This window comes from Zonotrichia albicollis, chromosome 11 (genome assembly GCF_047830755.1).
Source record: "Zonotrichia albicollis isolate bZonAlb1 chromosome 11, bZonAlb1.hap1, whole genome shotgun sequence".
In the NCBI taxonomy this organism is placed as follows: Eukaryota; Metazoa; Chordata; class Aves; order Passeriformes; family Passerellidae; genus Zonotrichia; species Zonotrichia albicollis.
This window is the reverse complement of record NC_133829.1, coordinates 18753374-18777848: the sequence shown is the minus strand read 5'-3', so window position 1 is coordinate 18777848 and position 24475 is coordinate 18753374. Positions and strand designations below refer to the sequence as shown.

Sequence of the window (24475 nt, the reverse complement as noted above, 5' to 3'; positions counted from 1 at the left end):
GGGTTTGCGGTGTGTGAGGGGTGAGGGTGGGCGGTGGGTGAGGTGTAAGGGGTGAGGGTGTGCGGTGTGTGAGGGTGAGGGTGTGGGATGTCCGCTCTGCGGTGTACGGTATGAGGTGTGCAGTGTCCGGTGTGAGGTGTCCCGTATCCGCCCCGCCGCCCTCCGCGCTCGCCCCTGGGGCCTCCCCGCGGACGCCTCCGCTCCCGAGCAGGCCGGGCCCAGCGGGGCCGCTGTGCACACAAAGGGCCGTGCTGCAGTTCGGGGTGCGGAGATGCCGTGGGACCGACCGGACCACACTGAAACCCCGTTCTCACCCCGGCTGTGCCCCGGGCCCGGCGCAGCTGCCCCGAACGCGCTGCAGCCCCCGAGCCCAGAGAGCAGCTGGGGTTGCAGGGGGAGAAAACGGGAAATTGGAGTCTTGAGTCGCACCGTGGCAAAGCGCTGGCAAACTGAGATTGAAATTCCTCTATCTAAATGGAAATAAGCTGTTGCCATCAGGGAGGGATGTTCGTCACCGCTGCCCCAGCCCAGAGCTGCGCTGTTAATGCAGAGCAGGGCAGAGCAGAGGGGTCACTGTGTCCCCCCATCACTGCTGTGACAGACCCCGTCCCACCCTACACCAAGCCACAGCACACAGATGCTCCCACTCCACATGCCAAGCAACCTGTGAGTGTCAGGTGAGCCGACCTTGTGCTCCAATGGCCCTGCTGACAGACATCTACTGCAGACGCCAAGACAGGAGTGACACGGATGACGATAAAAGAAGGATCTTGCTCTCTATGGCCCCAAGCACAACCAGCCCAGCAAGAACAATTATGGCTGTTTTGAGTGGGAGCAGCTGCTGCCAGCACGAATTACTGTGCTATATCAAAGGGATGTCTCTGAGCAGCCCCAGCACTGCTCCCCACCTCAGCCTTGGCATGCCCCCACTAACGTTAACAGCAAGAAGCTGGTAGTGTGGGATCATCCTGCCTGGAATGTCCTGGGAAGGGACACAGCCACTCCACTAGCACTGGGATGGTCTCAGTGGAAGATCATGGAATCCTAGGTTTGGGTCAGAAGGTCATCTAGTCCAACCTCCTGCTGTGAGCAGGGACCTCTTCATTAGATCAGGTTGCTCCAAGCCCTGGCCTTGAATGTTTCCACACATGGGATTTCCACCACCTCTCTGAGCAACCTGTACCAGGGTTTTACCACCCACACTGTAAAATACTTGTATCTAATCTAAATCAACGTTCCTTTTAGCTTAAAGCAACTTCCCCTTCTGGGTGCCTGAGCATGGTGGTTTGGAGACAGGCCTCCAAAACTGTGCACAAAAAATGACAGAACTACTCACAGGTGTAGACTCAGAATTAGGTGGAGGCATCCAGGCAGAGATGTCTTGGGACAATTTCCAAACAGGACACCAGGAGCAAGTCAGTGGTTTGGAAGGACGCTGGGAGCCATCCTGAAGGGACTGAGTGAGGATGGGCTCCAAGTCAGAAGTTGAAATTTGTCCTTTGCGTCAAACATTTGGTCTTTAGGAAGAGATTGGAGAGGAGGCATTCAGCTGTGCCAGTGCACATGTGTGTTATGTGGGTGCCACCCTGCACATTCCACTGGCAGCCCGAAGGGATCAGGAGCAAATTTCTCTCCTTTTCTCTACACTCTGGCAGCTGAGCTGTTATCTGATCCTCCTGCAGATTGCTGTGCTTGGAGGCAAAACACAGGGCACAGCATTCTCAGGGATACCCAAGTAACTCCAGCATCCCTACTAGGGCTGAGGTTTCAAACTTATCACCAGGCTGGGCTTCAAGGAACTGCTCCAGGCCAGAGGGCAGGAAGGGGGCATGGATGACAATGTGAGGGTTTAACCCAGCCCCACAAGGATCAGCTCTGGCTCTCTCCAGCCTCTGAGGTACCTGGGAGCCTTGATGACTTGTGCTGGGAGGGTGATGTGAGGCTTGGCACTAACCAAAGGGTTTCATTTCTAACAGGTGGGAGACATCAGGGACAGAATTCAGTGAACACACCCCAGCTTCCCAGGTAGGCAAGCTCCAGTTCTGCCTTCTATCAGTCTTTTCTCCCTCTTGGTTGCCTCCATCCTGCAAAACTACATATTTTCATAGAATCACAGAATGGTTTGGATTGGGAAGGACCTTAAAGCTCATCTTGTTCCAATCCCCTGCCATGGGCAGGGACACTTTCCACTATCCCAGGATGCTCCAAGCCCTGTCCAACCTGGCCTGGAACACTTCCAGGGATCCAGGGGCAGCCACAGCTGCTCTGGGCAGTCTGTGCCAGGGCCTGCTCACCCTCTCAGCCAAGAATTTCTTCTTACCTCATCTGACCCTGCCCTCTTTCAGTTTGAAACCATTCCCCCTTGTCCTGACACTCCAGGCCCTTGTCCAAAGTCCCTCTCCCACTCTCTTGGAGACCCTGAGGGCACTGGAAGAGGCTTTAAGGTCTCCCTGGAGTCTTGTCCTCTCCAGGCTTCACAGCCTGAGCTCCCCCAGCCTGTCTCCATGGCAGACAGCCCTGTGAGCACCATTTTGGCCAGTGAAGTGCAGGGCTGACACAGCCCCAGCTGACCCACAACCAGGCAGAGACATGAGGCCAGGGCTGCACCAGCTCAGCCCTGACCCCCTGCACAAGCTGTTCCCAGCAGTGCTAATCCAATTACAAAACAAACTTCCTGCCCCCATTCTCAGAGCTGCAGCATGTGCTGAACCAGCGCTGGGACTGTGGAGGGCTTTGTGAGGGACCAGCACTGAATGGCAGAGGGAGGAGGGACACAGAGCACAGGCAGCTGGGAGCACATGGGGCACTGCTGGGACAAGTGGATTACAATTATTACAAACAAAGGTCTTTGGTCTAACTTTATACTCCCAACGGGGTTAACCTTAAAGCCACACAAGGTTGTTCATGCCCTTTTCCCTCCTGGGGATTAGCATCCTCATGAATAGGGATCCCTGTCACCTCTCTAGCCCTACTGGATGCCTGCCCTTACCCACCCCATTCCCAAACAAAGCTCATTCAGTCACAGGATGGCAAAGGCAGCACTAAAACACCCTTTCTAGAGAATTTAAGTTCAAATTTTCTGGGGAGAAACTCCTGCTAGAATTGGAGTGGTATATTTTTGGTGGTCAGGACAAAGGAAGGGGTTATTTCCCTTTATTTGGCATTGGTGAGAACACACCTGGATACTGTTTCCAAGTACATGAAGAGAGTGAGAGATTCCTGCTGAGGATGTTGGGGGCAGAACAAAGGAGTTTCACTTCTTTACCTGGAGAGGGGCTCAGGATCCCCACAGCAATGCCCAAGAGCCATTTTGCTGGAGCACTTGCACACCCAGCCCAGCTGCAGGCAGTGCTGCTGGCCCGTGCCTGGCTCTGGGCAGCTCCTGCAATGCACACAGCTCTCATTCCTCATCCCTGTGCTCAGCAGGGATGCTCTGAGATGGAGCCAGCTGACTGAGCAGGATTCCACCACAAGGCTGCACAGCCAGCACTGCCTTCCAGGCACTTTGCTCCCTGCCACAGCTCCTCAGGAAAACAGCCCCACACCATGTGGGGAGCTGCATGAACACAAGAAACCTCTTTTCCACCCCAGCTTCCAAGAAGGCAGAGGATCCCCATGATGAGCTCTTCACTGAAGGGGTGAAGCCCTTCACGCTGCAGGGCTGTTTAAGTGCCACTTGAAACCTCCTAAGTGCAGAAAGGGCACCCAGAATTCTGCACCTCCAGCCCTTCCTGCAGGCTCTGGGTGCAAAGCCCTCCCGGAGGAGTCACCTCTATCCCCAGTGGACAGAACGCCTCCCTGGGATGGGAGAGGCAGGCAGAGCTGCCAGCACCAGAGGCTGTAAGGAGACACCGGCCAGCTCGATCCAATGCCTTTTAAGGAGCGGCACAGGCTGAGGCATCCTGGGCCAACCCCCCAGGCTTGTGCAGCCTCCAGTCCCGGCGTGCACTCACAGACCACACTGGCCATGCCCCACGGCCCCCAGAGCAGCTCAGAGCTGTGCAGGGCAGCCAGGACAGCTGTCTCTGTGCTGAGATAGAGTCTGAAATACCCCAAACCCCGGACAGCAGAGCGGGGTTCCTGCAGCGGCTGCAGCTCTCACCCACACAAAATCACAAAATCCCCCCAGTGCCATCAATCACCTCAGTGTCCCCCAGCAACAGCAGGGACAGCTTCTTCCTGGCAGCAGGCAGAAGGGAGGATGATGCTTTTTCACAAAGCCTTCACCAGGACACTGCTAACTCATCCCACCAAGATCCCAGGGCTTTGTTCCACTAACAGAAAAGGTTTTGCTGGTCCAGCAGTGAATTTGCTGCTGTCATCCCCACCCAGAGAGCAGAGGGGAAAGGGAATGTGCTGCTGGGGAGTAACAGCAGGATGGAGCTGAGGCTGAAGCAGGCATAGGGGAAATGCATGTACATGGGTAGAGGAGCAACAGCAGGAACAAGGTGAAAAGGCAAGGATGTATGAAACAATACAGAGCACCAGAGAAAGGTTCAGCCAAAAAAATAAAGAGGAGCAAGCTGGCCCAAAGACAAGGTGTCAGAAAGACAAACAACAGGAGTGGAGCCAGTCATTTCTCAGAGGAGATCAGGAGCTTTGTGAAATTCAGAGACTTTGCCTAAGATTTCTGAGAGGTGAAGGAAAACAAAAAGGCAAAAGATCCCAAAGAGCACCCTCTTCTACAGGGAGTAACAGGCAAGGACATGGCCACCAGCACCCTTTGTCCCCTTGTCTCAGAGGGGACACTGGCTGACCACGCCACTCTCAGTGTATCCAACGGCGCAAGCAAATCAATTCCCTCAAAGCTCTTGTGTAACAAAATTTCCCTTTGCACTGTTTTGCTACACTGATCCCCCACTCAGGGGGGATGTGGGCACACAGTCCCATGAAGCAGGAGACAACCATGCACCGCTTTATTGGGCAGTGGTGCTGCACACATGGCCAAGGCCGGTCACTGTTCACGTTTGGCACAGGATGGCAGTGAGCACTGAGCAGGGGGCACTGAGGGCAGCCTGCCTGGCACTCTGCACGCCTCACTGGCCCCAGGCAGGTCCTGCTCACCCCTGCCAGCCTCCTCACCTCGAGCACAGCCATTTGTCTCTCATGGGCAGAGCCAGGCACCCTCACGGAGGTACCTCAAGCCCGCTACCGGATGATTCATCCCCGTCCTCGCACACACTGCCCCCCTCCCTGGACTCTCCAAGGTCCCAGCTCCAGTCCTGGCATGCCAAGCTCTGCCAAGGAGGCAGGTGTGGAGGTGTGGACAGCCCCACTCGGCTCCTGGCACAGGGGGTCCTTCCAGTGCCACGCCAGCACAAAACCAGAGCCCCTGGGCGAGCAGGACGAGGGGCCCGGCTGCAGCAATGCCCGACGGCAGCGGCTGTGCCCAGCGAGCCGCCCACGGGCCTGGAGCCCATCCTGGGCACGGCAGCGCTCAGCCCTGGGGATGGGCCAGTTTGGGTGCAGCCAGCCTGGAGCCTGGCTCGTGGGGTGATCCCTATAGGGTACGGATGGCCACCGGGTACAGCAGGGACATGTGCTCGGCCCCCTTGATGGGCAGCTTGCGGCTGGCGTAGTGGTGGATGATCTCGGGCACGCTGTCGAAGGGCGGGCTGTGCTGGCCCAGCACGTACTTGTTCTCCTGGGTCCGTGACAGCTTCATGTGCATGAAGCCCTGGCTGCTCCTGCAAGGACAGAGCGAGGCAGGGTTAGGGGGTAGAGCTGGCCCCGGCCTCCCCTCATCTCTGACCCCCGACACAGGCAGCCTGCCCCTGCAGCTGAGGGGGACACTGCTGGCTCCTGTCTGCAGCCATGGCTCTGCTCCTGGCTGACTCCAACAAACCCCACAGAGCAAAGCAGGGACATGGCCAATGATGCTGCACAGTGCCCCTTGGGGAGCAGGGCCGTACAGTGGGGTGTGCAGGGCCCTCCCAGGGTGTGTGTGGTAGGGAAGGCATCACTGCTGTAGGGTCACAGAGGGGTACTGGCTTTTGCTCCTTGCATGTGACAAAGCCCCTTTTTCTCTGGTTCTCACAAGATCCCCTCAGCTCCCACATCTCCAGCCTCACCGTGGCAAACCAAGTTTTTCTCCTTTGACCCACAGCCAAAGGATTTTCTCCTTCCCCCTCTCCCCATGCCACCGCTGCAGGCTCCATAAAACCTGCTCAGCACAGCAAGAGCATTTCCCAGCACAGCACGGGCACGGAGCCACGGCAGGCTGTGCAGGCAGACCCTGCCACGAACACTGATTCCAAGTGACGGACTAATGGCCCTGTTGCTATTAATTTGCGTCTCCGAGGAGAGCCACAGCCTGTCTGCAGCGTCTGGATTGCACATTATGGCAAAATATTGATGACTTAAAAGCAGACAGGACCTCATCAGTGATGCTGAGCTGCTTGGAGTGCTGCACAGCCCGGCCCCATCCCCCCGGCTGGAGAGGGGCCATAATGGACAGCCCAGCTGCATTAGCAGAATGGCTTTGCAATCCATTTAGAGACAGGAGCAAGGAGCCAGCTGTCCTGAGAGACAGCCACAGCCCCCCAGCATGGGCTGAGCAAAAGCAATAGCTTGGCTGTGTCTTGTGTCCCAGCTGGGAGGGAATGGAGTGCTGCCTCATGGAGTCATGGAGAGCTGATACTGGCTGTGCTTAGCCCCAGGTGCTCCACAGGACTTTGCCACAAGCTCAGGGATGTGGTGGGATCACACCCCTGGAGTGAGGGAACAGGCTGCAAACACCAGCAGCCAGGACAGGGGGTGGGTGCTGCTCCTGCTGAGCACCTCTGCAGGCACAAGGAAGGACACAAAGCTCTGCAGTGTGGCCTCAGCCACCCTCGTGGGCTCTCCAAACATCTGAGGCAATGACATGACCCTGTCCATGACACTCTGGGGCTGCCCACCCTGGACCAGCCAGCACTGTCACAGCAGGGTTAAATCCTTCCAGCTACCTGACCTGCTCCTGGCTGCTCTCTCTTGTGCATATTTGCCTTTAAAGCAACACCAAAGTACTTTAGGTCAGCATTGGAACGCTTTTCAGACCATCTCCTTGGCTGTGCCTCCTTCCTCAAGGAAAAAAAAAAAGAGTTTAAAAAAAATAATAGAGAGAGCTGCAGACAGCCAGCTTACAGCTATATAAAAACATCCCAGGGGATTTTCCTTGAACAGGCTCTACAGAGAAAGGCAGTGGAGTAAAAATCCTGCTCCTGGGGTTGTGGGTTCTCCACAAACTCTGCAAGGACAGGCAATGCCCAGACAACTCCCTGATGGGCTGGGGAAGGTGAGATATTGCTGCACACCATGGCAGAACCACACACGCCCTCTGAGAGAGGAAGATTTTGCCATAAGACTGAGGAGGATGGCAAAAAGTACGGGAAAAACCACTAAGGTGACTGGCTTTGTGGAGAGGTGATGGAAAACCACCTTTGGTGATGGAATGCCACCTCCCAGGCTCTCCAACACACAGCTGGCTAATGCCAATCCCAAGGCAATGGTGAGACCTCTTGCAGCTTCAAATGCAGCCCCCCAACCAGAAGAAGCTGTTGCTCCAAAATGGCTCACAAGCCAGGGCAAGGAAAAACCACAGAAAATTAAAATATCAGTAAAAATTCTAACCAAAAAAAGGGAAAGGAGGGAGCTCTTTCAGAAGGGTTTATTGGCTGATCTGAAAGCTCTAAATGAAGAAGGAAGAAAATGTATTTTCAGTGGAGCTCCTGCCCTGCTTTGGTGCTGAAGGCAACAAAAAGAGTGAAAAAAATGTGAAGAGAGAGCAATTTAATTCACAATTGTGCCACTGGGAAATAAACAGAGAGGCTGAAAGCCCTTGGGAGCAATGCAGGTAGAGAGACCAGTGGGGAAACTCAAAGTATACTGAGAGAAGCACAGGGTTAAGGGGTCTGTTGTTGGGCAGGGATAGCTGAAGTGCTCAATGAATACTTATTTCCCATCTGGCAGGAACAGAGCTAATATAGCTGTCCAGCAGCAGAGCAAGAAGGTATTTGCTCATCCATCATCATCTTCAGACAGTAACAGCTTTGATTTTGTGGATTTGTGCTGCCCCAAGAGCCAGGAAAGAGCTGGATGAGGAGCTGTGGGCAGTTAGCCCCTGTCAGGACACATGCAGAGATGCTTCATGCAATTTTGGCATCCAGGGAATCTGGAAAACTTGGGGAGAATATAAAGATTCCCCAAAAACCACAAGCAGAAACCAAGCTGTGCTGTGGAGATGGCAAACCAGAGCAGGGCAAAGCCCTGTGTACAGCTGAGCAATGGATCTGTGGGCTGGGGAGGCAAGGATGGGTACCCACATTCCCTCAACAGTGGGCTCTCACAAACTTTCTTTTCCCATAAAACTAAACTACAAAAAAAAAAAAAAATAAAAAGGGGGAACAGAGAACAGAGCTGGAAGCTGCAACCACACACATCTGACTGAGAAGTGAAGCACATCATTGATCCATCTCAGGGATTATGAGCACTGCCAAAGAAGAGCAGTGGGCCTCCAGGTTTTCCTGAGAGATTTTTTTTGCGACACACCAAACCAGAAAGCTGTGCCACACCACAGAAGAGTGTGGACTCCAGACTGCAGCCACAAGTGCTCATCTCATATGGGCACAATTCACCTGGGGCACCCACCTAAGGGTCACCTGTGCTGTGTGCACCCCCCAGGCCTGGCAGGCTCACTCACTTCAGGGACAGCGAGAAGTCGTTCTTGCTGGTCTCGCTGTTGCGCACCAGGTAACTCGCCTCCTTGCACAGCCGCAGCAGCGTCTCCGCGTCCGTCCGGCTGATGGCCCCGTGGTACCAGCTGCAGGGAGAGGGCACAGGGCACTGCCACGGCTCTGCTGGGCACAGGCACACACGGTGCCAGGGGCTCTGCTGGGCTGGGCACAGGGCACAGAGCTGGCAAGGGCTCTGCTGGGCACAGGGCACTGCCACGGCTCTGCTGGGCACAGGGCACACCTGCCAAGGGCTCTGCTGTGCTGGGCACAGGGCACACACCATGCCAAGGGCCCTGCCCTGGGGCAGCAGGGGGAAAGAGCTCTGCCATGCTGGGCACAGAGTACACACCATGGGAAAGGCTCTGCCCTGGGGCAGCAGCAGTGCCAGCACCTCCCCAGGGACTGCAGCCACCCTCAGGGAGAGGAAGGGGGTGGCATCACTGGGGTTGGGAGACAAGGGGCAGGGACAAACAGGCTGAAATGTGGAGTCAAAGAAGAAAGGAAGGAGCAAATCTGCCCCAGGGAGCCTCATGGTGTGGCCACAGGGCTCCCTGTGCAGTGGGAGGGTTGGCAGCCACGCTGGGCAGGCAGGACTCACCACTGGCTCTCCAGGGGCAGGGCAGGGTCGATCCTCTCCCCAACAAAGGGGCCGGGCTCAGCTGTCAGTGTCTTTGTGTTCTTGAGGCCGCTGGAGCCGTGCCTGAGGACAGCCCTGGCCTTCTCCTCCCTGCAGGGCGAGGTGCGGCCGTACCCCAGCCCCTCCGAGGGACCTGCCAGACAGACAGACAGACAGACAGACAGACATCACAGGCTGGGATCAGAACTTCCCCTGGCAGGAAGAGCCAGAGCCACTTCCATCACACTGGGTCACCTCACACTGCCCCATCCCCCTGGTCTAAGCAAGGGCAGGGCAGCTCTTGGGCTCCCTGCAGTGCCTAGGCTGCAGCAGTAGCTGAGCCCATGGAAGACATTTCCAGGGAGGTTTCAAAAGCTCAGGAGGTTTTGCTGATGCAAAAATAGATTCAGTGGCTGTGGCACAGGGTTAAGTGAGATACAGCAAGAAGAGGTTCCCCAATCTCAGAGGAAGAGGGGGTAGATGGAGCTAAAGGAAGCTGTCAGTTTGGAACCAATGGACACATTCTGCTGGCACAAACAAACAGGGGGTGAAAAAACAATTCCTCAAGGTGGGAAGGGGATATTTTGACTGCAGGTACCTCCCTGACACTGCCACCTGCCTGTCACCAGCCCAGCCACAGCCAGGAGTGCGGGGGATTGACCAAGCCCTGCCCCAGGGACCTGGCCTCCCACTGCCTGTTATTTCCACGCAGGATGATTTCAGCATTAACAATATCAGCTCTCCTTCCTCCCAGGAGTTCATTATTGCTCCCTGTACCACCAATCCCCTTGCACAAATTACTTATTGATCAGGCAGAGCTGCCACAGTGTGGGGCTGCCAGGGGCTGACACTGTGGCAGCACAGTCACTCTGGAGATGGCTGAGCCCAGAAATGCCCTAGGACTATTGGAATGCCCCACACAGAAAAACTCTCCAGGCTCCCTGGCTGCTGGAGGGGAGGTAAAAAATATCCAGAGGGATGTTTTCCTCTCTAGCAGGGCATCCTCTATGGCAGCTGTTGGAGTGATACCTTCTCCAAGCCCTGTGCAGGTGAGCAGGACTCCAGCTCCCCAGCACTGCAAGGAGGAGAAGGCAGCCAAAAGCAAACCCAGCCAAAATCCTGTGCAGCTCAGCATGGCATAACCCACCCTGAGCACAGCCCAAGGAGGAGGTGCCTGGCATTATGGCTTGACAAGCCCTGCTTCTGCAGCACTCTGGCTTTTCACCAGCCATGCTCCCCTTGGACATCACACACAGGCTTCAATTTCAACTCATCACCTTAAAAAATTGGGGCAATCATTAAAAGCCAGGCAATCAAACAGCCCAAGTGTTTGCTGGCGGCACAAAGTCATTGTGTTCCAGGCTCAAAAGAAATGCATTGCACCTGTCAGAGGGAGACAGAGGCAGGTGCATGATTAAACAGGATATTAAAAACAAGCCCTTAGGAGGAAGAAGACATCCTTCAAGACGTTCAAGTCACCCCCAGACATGGGAAATAGAAAATGAGACAAAATTCTGGCAAGATAAACTTAATACAACAAAGCAAGGCAAGTTAGAGGGAAAAAAAAAAGTCTCTGTGTTGCTAAAACCAGGAAAAATGACAAAGTGATGTGTTCATCAGGAGCAGGATGCATGTCAGAGCCACGGTGGGGATAATAAATGAGAGGGGAAGAGGGGAGCCTGCATAACAAAGAGATTAATTTCTCTTGACACCTGCACTCACTGCAGGAAGAGGATCAGAAAATTCCCACCTGCCAAGACCTTTCTTCTTGAGGAGTGATCTCAGCCTGCAGCACCCCTGGGGGTTTGGGAAACACCCAGCAAAGCCCTGGCAGAGCGGCCACTGCTCTCGAGTGCCCCCACCATCAGCACCACAGTAAGGCAGCACCTGCAGCCCGTGCTCAGCCCACCCAGGAGGCAGCAAAGGCCACTCTGGCTTTTATCTTATGGAGCTCTGCAGGGATCTGGGTAGCTGCAGATAAGGGAATCAGACATGTGCAGCTGGCACTGCAGCGAGTGCCCACCTGGACAGCAGGAAAAGGCACAGCCTGCATCCCAGCTCCACACTGGTAACAACCCAGTCATGGCTTTCCACAAACTCCCCCCACCTAATGCTCTTGGCAAAATCCTAATTCACCACAGCATAACAGCAAGGTCCTTGAAATATTAATAAAGGGTTAAAAGAGAAGCAGCAATATTTGGCTTTCATAAGTGAGACTGCCAGCAGCATCCAAAGGGGATTTACCCAGGGGCTCTGTGCTCAGCACACAAAAAAAGGTTTCACAGCAAGGCAAACCTGAGATGACAAAGTGTACCTGGGAGATTTGGCTGCTCAGGATAGCAAAGGAAGAGTGGAGAATCCACAGGGACCTCCTGACACTAAGCAGCAAGGTAATAAAACAGCAGAGGAAACGGAGCAGTGCTAAATAATGAAGAGGGGAAAAAACAGCCCCAGCCTCAGCCCTGGGATCTGAATTAGCTGCTAACACACCTGTAAGGGACCTGGGCATTAAAAATCAGTCAATGAAAGAAAACATCACCTAAATACTCAGTACAGTTGTTGAGAAGACCTTAACAGCAGCCATCAAATGTTGGGAATTCAGAGGCAAAGAGGAGAGAACAAAAGGGACAGTAACAACTCTGCCATGCCACGGAATGATCCCCCAGAGCAGCTCTGCTGCCGAGAGCTGAGGCACCAAAGAGACAGCGCCTCTGCAGCAGAAAATACAGCAGGACAAACACCTGGTGTCCAGCACGGGACAACTGAAGGGCCAGGAGGAGCTGGAGAGGGCACAGGAAGAGCTGGGAGAGGGCACAGGAGGAGCTGGGGAGGGCAGAGGAGGAGCTGGGAGAGGGCAGAGGAGGAGCTGGGAGAGGGCACAGGAGGAGCTGGGGAGGGCAGAGGAGGAGCTGGGAGAGGGCAGAGGAGGAGCTGGAGAGGGCAGAGGAGGGGCTGGGGAGGGCACAGGAGGAGCTGGAGAGGGCACAGGAGGAGCTGGGAGAGGGCACAGGAGGAGCTGGAGAGGGCAGAGGAGGAGCTGGAGAGGGCAGAGGAGGAGTGGGGAGGGCACAGGAGGAGCTGGGAGAGGGCACAGGAGGAGCTGGAGAGGGCACAGGAGGAGCTGGGAGAGGGCACAGGAGGAGTGGGGAGGGCACAGGAGCTGGGGGGGGCAGAGGAGGAGCTGGGGGGGGCAGAGGAGGAGCTGGAGAGGGCAGAGGAGGGGCTGGGAGAGGGCACAGGAGGAGTGGGGGGGGCACAGGAGGAGCTGGGGGGAGCACAGGAGGAGTGGAGAGGGCACAGGAGGAGCTGGAGAGGGCACAGGAGGAGCTGGGGAGGGCACAGGAGGAGTGGGGGGGGCACAGGAGGAGCTGGGGAGAGCACAGGAGGGCGGTCATGTCTGGCACTGCCCAGGGCAAGCCCCGAGGCAGCCCAGCGGTGCAGAGTCACAGACACGGCGCTGGCACGCAGGACCCACCATTGGCGTCTTCGTAGCTGTGCTGCGCAGGGAGGGGGGCCCCGGGCTCCCCATCCGGGGGGCTCTCACTGCTGTCCAGCTGTCCCACCGGCGGGGGCCATGGCAGGTCTTTAATGACCTTGATTTCAACTGGATGGGGGGGTGGGGAGGGTGGGGGAAACAGAGAGAAAGAGAGAGAAAGAAAGGGTTTAGAAAAAACCATCAGCAACACCAGAGACCCGCAGAGAAGGAGAACAGTTGGGGGGGAAAAGACCTCAGGATTCCCAGGAGCCCTACATCAGCTTGGCCATCTCATCCCTTCCACAGCACCAAGCAGGGACAGGCCTGAGGTGGGGCACATTCCCAACAGAGAGACCCTGCTCCTCCCATCAGTTTTTCCAGGCAACCCTCTCTGGGGTTTGGGGGAGCCTGCAATCACCCCTTTCACATTCTTGTTTGTCTGGGGGTCTTGGCCAAGCATCCCACTGCCATCTGTCCTGCCTGTGCATCTGTCCTGCCATAGGTACCTCCCAGTGACCCACAGGGTGCACATTTCCCTGCCAGGCACCAGTGGGCTGCAGCCTTGTGCCAGCAGCAGCTGCCCTTCAGCAGGGGTCTCATGGACCCCTTGGCATCACTGGAGAGAAAAAACACCCCACAAAACACAGCAGGATGTGCCCTGTGCTTCACAAAAAAACGGGCAGCAGGTTCCAGCGTGGCCCAGGGAACAGCAACCTGGCTCCCTTGGGACTCAGAGCAGGCCTGAGGCACCCTGGGCAGCAGCCACATGTATCTACAGGTGAGGCAGACCTGTGAACACACCACCTCCACCCAGGGATATCAGGCAAGGCAGCTCATCCAGAGCACAGACACCTCAGCACAAACCCAGCCCAGCAGAGCACGGTTCCATGATGGAGCCTGACACACCAAATCCTCAGCACAGGGTGCTGTGGGACCTGTACCCCAAGCACAAGTGACACTGTGACACTGAGCCCAGCACACACATCTCCAGCTCACACTGCCCAAACCCAAAGGGTGAACCTTTCTCAAAACCCAAATTTCCACATGTCTCTCTGCCATCATCTCCACACAGTGCCAGCAGCCTGAGCACCCTCAGCAGCAGCTGCAGCACAGCCACACAATGCTGCAATTAAAATGCATCCTAGATAAGAGCGCAGCAATTAGGCAGCAGCGGCAAGGAGCCAGTGCTAATGCACAGCATGGATTTCCTCATTACCAAACACAAACACAATCGATCCCACAGCATGGATAAATAGGTCAGGGAGCTGGATGAAGGCTCCTTGGCTATCTTCCTGCCCTGAGGAAGGAGGGAGCTGCTTGAGCTCGGGGTTGAACCCACCCCTGCAGTGCAAGGTGTTAATTTGCACCAGAGGCTGTGATCGGTCAGAGCATGGTAGAGGCAATGGGAGACAGGTGTTGGACAGGTTACCAAGGCAGATCTGTCCATCACTCTGTCCAGCCTGGCTCCCTGCTCAGAGAAACAGCTTCTGCAAGAGCACAATACTCCCTGAGCTATGAAAATGCACAGACCAACATTACTGACCCCTAGAAGATGAAGCAACCCCAAAGACCCAGCTTCACAAAAAGTGTTGTTTGCTTTATGGCTGCTCCCATCGCTCACCTGCAAAGGCTTTGGAGATCCTCTCCTTCTTCCATTCCCAGGGCTGGTCATACTCCTCTGGTGGCCTCTCATCATCCTCGGGCAGCCGGGACTCCCTGGGCCTGGGGCAGGCCGAGCAGTCGCTGTCCATGTCCAGCACGGGCTCGTAGGGGGTGTCATAGAGGGGCAGCGGCCGCGCGGGCGCCTCCCGCAGGCCCTTCTGGCGGATCTCTGCCCGGACACAGGGAAAGCACCATGAGCCTTCTGCCAACACAGCCATGGTCCCCCCCAAAACGGTGCTAGGTGACAGGAATCAGTGTCACCCGTGGTGAAATGGGGCAGGGAGCACCAGCAGAGGAGGAGACAGCGAGCAGCTGCCAGGAGCAGGAGCACCAAGATCCCACAGTCCCACTCCTGGCAAAATGGGGACAGAGTACCCTGAGCCTGATTTCCTGCAAGCAGTGAGGCTGGGCTTCTCCCCTGGACCCCCAGAGTGGTTGGTTTAATAAAATGCCCTTCCCTGAAGCAAAACAAAGTCTTTCCCACAGGCACAAGCACTCTCTCCACTGCTTGCTGGTTTTTCCAAGAATTATAATGGACTACTTGAAAAAGTCACATGAGCTTTCCAGAAACCACTTACTCCAGGAAAACCACAGAGCTGCAAAGCAGAGGCAGAGCCAGCATGGTGACCCTGAGCACTGCCTTCAGGAGCACATGTTCCCAGCTCACCACAGCTTTCCAGCCCCAGACAGGCCCACTGGGGGCCCTGCCAGACACTGCACGTTCTGGCCCAGTCAGTCCTAACTGAATTAAACAGCTCCCACATCCATCTTAGTTTTAAGCCAGATGCATGGAATGTCAGGTCTCTCCTGACTCCACCTGGCAACTGGGGTCCTGGGGGACAGCATCTCAGGGAGAGATGTGCCTCTAGTGCTCAGACAGTCTTTGCATGCTCCTGCAATCCCAGTGCACAAGGATAAAGCTGGGAAAATTTGCCTGCAAAATGGCTCTCCCCCACCAGAACCATCACCCAGGTTTGCCTCATGTGGGGGCTGCAAGGAACAGAGTACAGTGGCCACCAAACTCAGGACCAGAGGGGAAAAGAGTGGCCTTTGTGTGACAACTTCCACCTTACCAGCCATCATCTTCTGGGCTTCATAGGGCTCCATATATCCATCATTCTCCATCACCTTCTCCAGCCCTGCCTGGCTGCCTGCCACCTGTGCTGCATCAAAGGGATCTGCATAGTCCTCCAGAACAGCCAGCTGCAACAGGGCAAGAACAGGAAAGGGTTAAGGCACTCTCTGCCTTTACTGGCAGGTGGAAGGCAGAGCCCACCATGAGCTCCTCCAGCAGCAGCCAGCGTGACCACGGAGAGCCCAAACCCACAGCGTGGCAGCCCTGCAAGCCCTGCAGGCAGTGACAGCTTTCCAGGCACCAGCAGTTGGCTGTGGAAATGCTCCAGCCTTTGTCCTGAAAGCTGAGATGGAGCCAAGCAGAGCAGAAGGCAGCTCTGCCCCTCCCTCACCAGCAGGCCCCACCTGCCAGCACCCACATGCATGGCCTGGCTGGTCCCACCCCTCCATGGCACACACAAGCTCTCCTGCACACAGCCACATCTCCTTTCCCAAGGTGGACAAGGGGCACAGATCCCAAACACGGGGTGTCAGCTGGCACTGGCACAACTAGGAGCTCACTGCTTAATTTCCAGGGCTCCTGTGCACTCATTCGAGGAGCTTTTCGAACAAAATGGCTAAGAATAGCCAATGGCTTCCTCTCCACAGCACCCCCAGACACATCCCAAGTTAAGTCAGACAAGATAGAACCTTCCTCCAGGAAGCCAAAGCAGGAGCTCCTCAAGTGCCAGGTCACAGGGTCAGCACTAAATTCCTGAGATTTGCACTTATTCGTGAAAAGGATCCTGCAGTAGGATATGGGGCATGTCCCAGAGCTCAATCCCCTCCAGCACTGCAGCCACATGCCTGCTCTAGCATCTCAGCAGCTTCCCATCAGAGCACCCCCTCACATGGCCCTGCAGCCCCCAAAAAGCCTGGAGCTGTACATCCACCTCCAGCCCCAAAGCCTGCTCCTAAAGTGGGGCCAGGCAAATTTCCAGCAGCAATCAAATGTACCCAAGCACCCCCAGGACACACACCCCCAGCTCGGGGGGGATTTGCTACCACAAAAAGGGCTATGCAGATGTCCCACAGCAAGGACCAAATGTCCCAAGCATGGTGTGGCACCCACCTGGTGCCAGGCTCCATCCTCACCACGATGCTGCCCTGCTGCTGGCCAGCCAGGGGACCACGGCTGCTCATCCCTCTGCAGCTCCAATAATCAGCTCAAAACAAAAGATTTCTCCCTCCTTCCTGAGCAAAATGCCCAACAATAGCCTGGGACAGAAAGCCCAGCAGGAAAAGGGAACAGGAACTGGAACTGTAAACATCTCCATGCAGACCCAAGACTTGGCATCCCTGGGAGCTACATGAGGCTCTGTGCCTGGCTCAGCAGCTCCTCCCGAAATGTCCCAATTCCATGGGGCATGGGGAACAGGGTCAGCTCTCCAAACCAAATGTCCCAGCTCCATGGGGCATGGGGAACAGGGTCAGCTCTCCAAACCAAATGCCCCAGCTCCATGGGGCATGGGGAATAGGGTCAGCTCTCCAAACCAAATGTCCCAGTTCCATGGGGCATGGGGAATAGGGTCAGCTCTCCAAACCAAATGTCCCAGTTCCATGGGGCATGGGGAACAGGGTCAGCTCTCCAAACCTGGTCCCTCCATGCCAGGGCACGAGCATTGCTTGTGATCACCCCCAGACTGCCCCAGAGGAGCAGAACAGGGCTCACACATGGAGCTGCAGATGCTCTCCCCTCAGCAAGGCAGCAGAGGACAGGTGGTGTCAGAGCTCCACCCCAGGCAGGGGCAGTGAGCCAGGACAGGGCTCAGGAGCAGCCAGCCCAGCTCTGCAGGGGGAGACAGGCAATCTGCTCTCACCTCCATCACCTCAGGGCTGACAGGCATCACTCAGGCCCCATCGAGCACTGGGGACACGAAGGAGCAGAGCTGAGCCCAGGGGTCTGCAGCCCTCTGCAGGGTGAAATTCCCCAGGGCAAACACAAGCCCCTGGTGACTCTGACAGCTGCTTGGCCAAGCAGGACCTGCTTCCCACTGAGAGATCTCAGAGAAGGTACTCCAAACAGCCAGGACACCCCATGGCCTCTCCCATAGAGGCTCTTGCTGCACCTCAAGCCCTGCAGAGCACAGCCCGGTGACAGCAGCAGCAGCACCTTCACACACGTGCTCCAGGCAATGGCATGGGCATGCCAGCAGAGTCCCTGCACACACAGATGCACCAGCCAAGGTGGGTGACTGGGCTGTGCCATGCTCAATGCTAACTTTAGCAGAGCTCTCGTGGCTCCAAGCATGCTGGGGGGCTGTGAAATGCAGTTTGCTGACCCTGCTGGGGTTAGCTGTCTGTTCCTTAGGCCCCAAGCCCAACCTGACCACATTCAAACCTGCCATGAACCACATTTCCTAGACAGGCACAGACCTATTGTGCTGCTGGTGCCAGTCCTGGACCCTCCCTCTGTACCACACACACACAGAGGCTTCCCTGCATGCAGTGGTCACTGTCAGAGAATCATTAAGGCTGGAAAAGACCTCCAAGACCATCAAATCCAACCTTATTTCCATATTTCCAGAAGTATTTCCTTGTGTTTAGGCCTGGCTTCCCAGGGAGGAATGCACAAGCTCCAGCAGGCTCACAGAGTGGCCCCACACAGATCATTCCAGGTCTAGAAAGCAGAGGATGGTGGAGAATCCTAACAGGTTTCTGTCAAGACCCCTAAGACTGGGTATTTTGCCTGCAGAAGTTTGCAGAGGCACTCAGCAGAGATTAGATGGACTTTGTTGGTAGAGGATGTGGTTTGCTGGGTTCAGTTTGGACCCAGAGCAAATGGCTCTGGTTACAGGTAAGCTCCTTGGGTATGGGGGAATTTGCCACACTGGTTTGCTTTTCCACTGCCTCAAGGATGCCACTTGATAGCAGCAAGGTCTCCCAACTGCAGGGTGATGAGAACATAAATAAATTTGTTTTCAAATGGGTGGATATTACAGCAGAGAGCCACAGAAAAGGTGGGAAGGGAATTTCTGCCTCCAGGAGCATCACAACCTCGGGATGGACAAGCAAGCCCACGAGAACGGTGCTTCAAGCCCCAGGAATGAGGGGCTGGAGGCTCCAGCCAGTGCCAGGAGTGGGGCAAACAGCAGGGATCCTGCAATCACTGGGCACATCCTAATGCCCTTGCACAAGGGGCTGTACCACGGTTGCCCAGGAAACTGAATCTCTGACATTTCCTAATCTGAGTTCTGGACTTTATGAGCCATGCAGGGCTCTCAGCAGCAGCCACAGTGCAAACTGCTGCTCCCAAGAGAGGGAGGGGGCACAGCCCTGGCAGGGCAGCTCCCAGGGGTGCCCTGAGCCCCCCCAATTTGCTCCAAGGCCAGGCATTTCCATGCTTTGCTCATGTTGCTGAAGGAGCTGCTCACTGCCTGCTGATCCCAGCACACGGCTGTGGAGGCATTGCCTGCTCATACAGAGCACAAGCTTTGCTAGATTTGAAATAATCTGTGTGCAAAGCAAAAGCCTGACGTGCAAAGCCACCATCCCAGGGCAGCTCTTGGTGCAGACCAGTCCTTCAGGGAGCAGCCAAGCACCACTGGCACCTGGACACACATCCTGCTTGAGCACGAGTGTTTTTCACATGTTTATCTGTCACAGCAATGCACTGAGGCTGGTCTCACTCTATTATACACGTCAACAATAAGGGGGGAAAAAATCAAAACAAAATTAATGCAAAGAACCAAATCATCACTGGTTCTCACAGTCAAACAGCTTTTATTCTGCTCACCAGTGAAGGTGACAGATCACAGCTCCTCAAGAGCATTCACAGCCCAGACACCAAAATCCCAGGGCAGAGCTGGGGCTCTTTGTCCCATCTTGCTCAGAAACATTTTACCTGCCACCACATTCTGCCACAAGATGTTCCACTCTACACAGAGGTTTGCAGGGGATTCCTGGGGAGATCCTCCACCTTAAAAACGAGTTTCCTGCGCTAGAGGTAAAGCTCATTTGGGGTCTCCTCAGAAGACTGGGTAAATAAATTGTGCAAACTCTGTCAGGTGCAAAATCCCTCCAGTTTTCCACATCTGGCAGCTCGGCTTTTGGCAGACACGGGAGCCAAACCCAAAAGCAAACACAGAGCTGACCTTCCAAGAAGGGTCTGGTGCAGGGCCCCCAGGGACAGGTGGGCTGGGCAGGGAGCCGGGGCTGCAGCCGTGGCACAGGAGGAGGGCACACACAGCACAGCATGGGCAGCGTGTAAGATGACTCAGATGGAGGAGCTCTGGCAGGAAGGACACACACCCAGGAGCTTCCTGAGCGGCTGTTCCCACACCCTGCAGCACTGAGCCTGCACTCCCAGCAAGCACAGCACACTGCTCCTGGTGGGCACGGGACAGAGGTGTCCCCAGGCAGATCCCCCAGCCCAGCAGTGGCAGATCCCTCAGTGCATCTCTCCCCACTGGTGCTGCCTCTTGTGCCTAATCCAAACCCAGCAGGGACAGCACCTCCAGAGTGTCCACCTGGCTCAGGTGAACGGCACAGGGCCAATCCATTGCCCACTGCCTTGGGGAAAGGCCTGGCACACCAAGCAGGCTGAGGAGGACGTGTGCTGTCCACACCATTTCCAGCGGAGTTTGGAAAGCAGCACAATGGCAACAAAAACACCACACAGAGCTCGCTCTAATGCATCCCCACAGGATGCTGCAGATCCCACAGAAGGGGCAAAGATGTGGCAGATGTGCTACAGCAGCAAAGCATCGTGCAGCCCAGGCAGGAAGGATTCCTGTACCAAGATGTTCCTGCCCTTTCCATTCTCCAGAAGAAACACGACAGCTACAGCAGGCACAGGGTGCCCAGGGAGCACAGTCAGCCCCCAGCCACAACAAACCACATGGTCTCAGCCAAGCCACACAATCAGGAACCACAGACTGCTCTTCCCACTTGTCTCCATCCTAATCATCCCCGCTTGGAAGGGCTGCATATTTTATTAGAGTGATTTTCCCCGTCTATCATTAACAAAAACCCTCTCTGCTCCAGCAGCTCTGTCTGTACACAGAATTGTGCTTCTCCTTTAATCTCCAGCATCCCCACAACCCCAGGGGTCTGCAGCAGGCAGGGAACAGTGCCCACAGCCTCCTGCTAAGCCTGTGAGCACTGAGCCCTGGGCACAACCATCACCTCAGCTGAGGCTCCAGCCAGCTCCAGCATCCCTCCCCTGCTCCAGGGCAGCTTGACTGCACCAAGAGCAAGGGTCACAAACATAAGTAACCCCCAGCAGGCACTTCCATCCTCCTGTACCACCTTCAGGAAGAGCCTCCACGATGCTGGAGCTGTTGGGAGCCCTTCCAACTGTTCAGCCCAGTAGATGAGAGCTGCAAAGGGCTTTTCAGCCCAACACAGCTGCTCTACATGGTGGATGCTCCCTGGCTCCTCCAGGAAAACTGTATTAATGGACAGTTGCAAGCACTATCAAATATTTCCACTTTTAGTCCGGTTTTGCCCAGGCTCTGGAGCTCTGTGTCCATCACGTATCAGAGCCCTAAAGAATTAGAAGTCTCCTCCCTACAGTGGCATGCAGGAGACCATCAGTAATCTAATCACTGCCTATCCTGGAAAAATGAAGGGTCTTCAGCCTAGCACTGTTTGAGCACAGCTTCCCTGAATGCACCCCAGCTTCTGACTTTTCTCCACACTTCTCAGATTCTCCCCAACCTTTGGGTCCCCAAACAGCCTGGCCGTGCCTGTCAGCAGTCCCTGCTTCCCTCAGCCCTGGCTCAGCCCTTTGCACATCACAGCCTGAGTCCACACGCTCCTGCTCTGATCCTGCAACATGCTCCAGACAAAAAACCATCCAGACTGCCTCAGCAAACCACAGCACTACGGTGGCACCTCTGCTCCCTACTCCCCCTGCCACCCTCCTCATCCCCCTCTGCTGCCTGCAGCAGCCAGTTCACCCAGCTCACAAGGGGAGCTCTGCTGGGCCACTCGAGAAATCTCCCAAAAGCAATTACTCAGTACAGGCAACTTCCCAAGATCCACCAGCAACAAGTTTGTCTATCTGCTTAAAACATTCCCTAGCAGATTTTTCCCGGTGCTCATTTCATTGTGCCGCCCGGCAGTGCCAGGACCACGGATGGCATCGCTGACTGTATCCGCGATTCCCTCCGCCAGCCAGATCTGCAATCCCGTCGAGTTCGCCTGACAAGCCCCGTCTTGCAGGCGGCAGCACTAGCGGGCACTAATTACCCCCTCCTGCCTTTATTTGCGCAGTCCCCGCATCAGCCTCTCCTCCGAGAGCGAGGCCCGGCACCGAGGGCCGCAGCCCCGCTCGGGCTGATCCTCCACCAGGTCCGGTGCCACTCAGAGCCCGTGTGCCATGGGAAGCTCCTGCCCAGCTCCTGCCGCTCACCGCGGATGTTTCTTGCCTGCCTGGCAGCTCCAGGCTCTGCTCTCAAGCCTGGAGAAGCCGGCGGAGGGGGGGCGGCAGACAAAGAGGCGCTGAGGCTCCTGACAAAGCAGCACGGCATCTCTGGGGGTCCGGCCGCCGCCGCTGGCACGGGCAGCCCGGGCAGGCGGGCAGGGGAGATCCGCCGGGCACGGAGCGCTGCGAGGCCCAGGGTCAGCGGCCCCAGCCTCGGAGGGCACCGCAGACAGTGCTGCGCTCCTCGGCTTCCCGCTGGGGATCGTACCTGCCGCCCGCAGGAGAAGCCAGGGCCGCCCCCGGTGCCGCTGACGTGTGCCCGGCATGTCGGTGCTGCCGGGGCACAGGGGAACGCGACACGGGAGCCCCGTGGAGCCCGGCCGGGCCCCCCCGGGTGCTCGAGGATCCCAACCCTGCTCCTTACTGCGGTGCCAACAGTCTGGCGGGACCGCCGGGGCCATCTCCGTGACAGAGAGGCTCAGGCTCCACCTGCCCCGAGGGTCCCGGTCCTGCCCCTCACGGCACGGGCCGAGGCTGCGGGCGGTCACTCGGGGCACCGCAAGTGGCGGGATAGCGCGGGGAGAGCACCGGGGCCCCGTGTCCGGGCACTCACCTCCTGCGGCGGCTCGTCGGGCGGTTCGGGACCGGCCGGGGGCGAGCTGGGGGCAGCCGGCACCGGCGGCGGCGGCGAGGGGCTGGCGGGCACCTTTTCCACCGCCTCCACCTTGATGAGCCGGTGCTTGGGCGAGACGTAGCGGGGCCCGTCGGGGGCGACGGCGGGCGGCGGGCCGCTGTAGGGGTCCTCGAAGTCGCGCTCCTTCTGCAGCCGGTAGGCCGCCACGATGTCGGGCTGGGCGGCGGCCAGCGGCTCGGCCGCGCCCCCGGGCGGCAGGGGCGGCTGAGGCGGCGGCCCGGCGCGGTAGTCGGGCTTGGGCGGCGCGGGCGGCGCGGGCCGGGCGCTGCGGAAGCCCAGGTGCTCGCGGAGCCAGCGGGCCATGGTGCCCACGCACTGCGGGGCCCCGCCGGCCCCCGCCCCGCCGCTACAGCCGCCGCGCTCCGAGCCGGCCGCTCCGCTCAGCAGCATCGGCGCCGGCGGACTGAGCGCGGCGGCGGAGCTCGGGGGGGGCGCGGGGGAGGCGGCCAGTGCCACCTGCCGGAGCGCCGGCTGCGGAGCCTCCCCCGCCCCGCCCGCCGCACCGCGGCCCCGCGCCCGCTCCCCCCGGCGCGGCCCTCAGCGCGGCCCGGCCTCCCCGGCCCGCCTCCCCCGGGGCCCGCCCCGCTCCCGCCGCCTTCCACCGCCTTCCGCCGCGCCCGGCCCTCCTCGCCGCTCCGGGCCGCCCCCCGCTCCCGGGCGGCTGAGGGCTGGCGGCTCCCTCCCGGCGGGCCCGGGCCCGATCCGGCACCCGGGGAAAGCTCCCGGGGAGCAGGGCGGTAAGGGGTCCCTCATGGGATCGCAGGACGTGCTGAGCTGGAAGGAGCCGGCGAGGGCCGTGCAGTCCCGCTGCCCGGGAGGTGTGTGGTGGGAGCAGCCCCGTGCGGGACCCCCGGAGCAGCTCGGTCCAGGGAGACACTGAAACACGAGGCTGGCCTGGGGACCGCCACAAGAAACACTGCGGGAAGGGGTGAGCAGGGACAAGGCAGGGAAGTGCTTGGGAGGAACGCTCAGTTCAGGCTGGATGTGCAGAGACATTGGAGTGAGCGTGCAGGGCTGATCCCCAGCACGGGGGCTGGGGGACATCTCCTGGGATGCAGCGGGAATGGGGCACTGGGAGCAGTCTGTTGGGGCATGGCAGCAGAGCCACAAAAAACACACTAGCACACATTCTCAGTGCTCCCCCTGGACACAGCCATCCCCAGCCGGCAGCTCACCCACCACCAAGACCATCTCCCCATGCTCTCCAATGCCCCAGCAGCCCTGTCTCCAGACCTATGCCCCCAAATCCTTCCCATCCCTTCCTAAATACACACCACCACCCAAACCTGCTTCCAAGTTCACAAGCTGAATGCCCTGAAGGCCATGAAGAAAGAAAAGGGGCAGGGACAGGTACCACAGTGTGTGTCTGTGCGGGACAGGTACCACCACAGTGTGTGTCTGTGCGTCCTCACACCATTAGCCATGGCCCTGCACAGTGTGGGGACAGATGCTGGGATCTTGCTCTCAGCTGGGCAGAGAAGTTTCTCATGGTGACCTCCTTCCTACCATCCCTGTGCCGGAGGGACGGTGAGGATGGGGCTGCAAGGAACTGAGCTTCCTGTGCCAGCCTGGCACGGTACATGCCCAACATGTGCCCAGGGAGCCCACTGAGTCCCACATTTCCTGGTTCCTTGAGCACGCTCCTGCTTGAGAAACACATCCGAATTTTCCAAATTTGCCAGGTCCATGTGGACACCGTGGGAGCTTCCTCCAAAGGGAGAAGACAGCCATGAAACCCAGAAAAACAGCCCTGGAAATTTCAAAGCATGGGGATTGCAAGATGCAAAAGGCAGCAGGAGAAAAAGCATCTGTGAGGAACAAAGTGATCACC

General features: G+C 57.3%; 1 protein-coding gene across 2 annotated transcripts; it reads right to left on the bottom strand.

Moving 5' to 3' along the window:
* Positions 1-5347: 5347 nt before the first annotated feature.
* On the bottom strand, positions 5348-23218 carry LOC102072785 (SH2 domain-containing adapter protein F). 2 transcript variants are annotated; one of them, XM_074549712.1, is made up of 7 exons: positions 22564-23216; positions 15541-15670; positions 14427-14636; positions 12806-12934; positions 9313-9484; positions 8681-8800; positions 5348-5687 (listed from the first exon to the last, which is right to left on the bottom strand). In XM_074549712.1, exons 1-7 carry the CDS (start codon positions 23032-23034, stop codon positions 5501-5503), a joined length of 1419 nt encoding a protein of 472 aa, XP_074405813.1. In that variant the 5' UTR covers positions 23035-23216; the 3' UTR covers positions 5348-5500. The 2 variants fall into 2 exon arrangements, with proteins under 2 accessions (XP_074405813.1, XP_074405814.1); XM_074549713.1 differs by lacking the exon at positions 12806-12934 and having other exon boundaries at positions 22564-23218.
* Positions 23219-24475: the final 1257 nt, after the last annotated feature.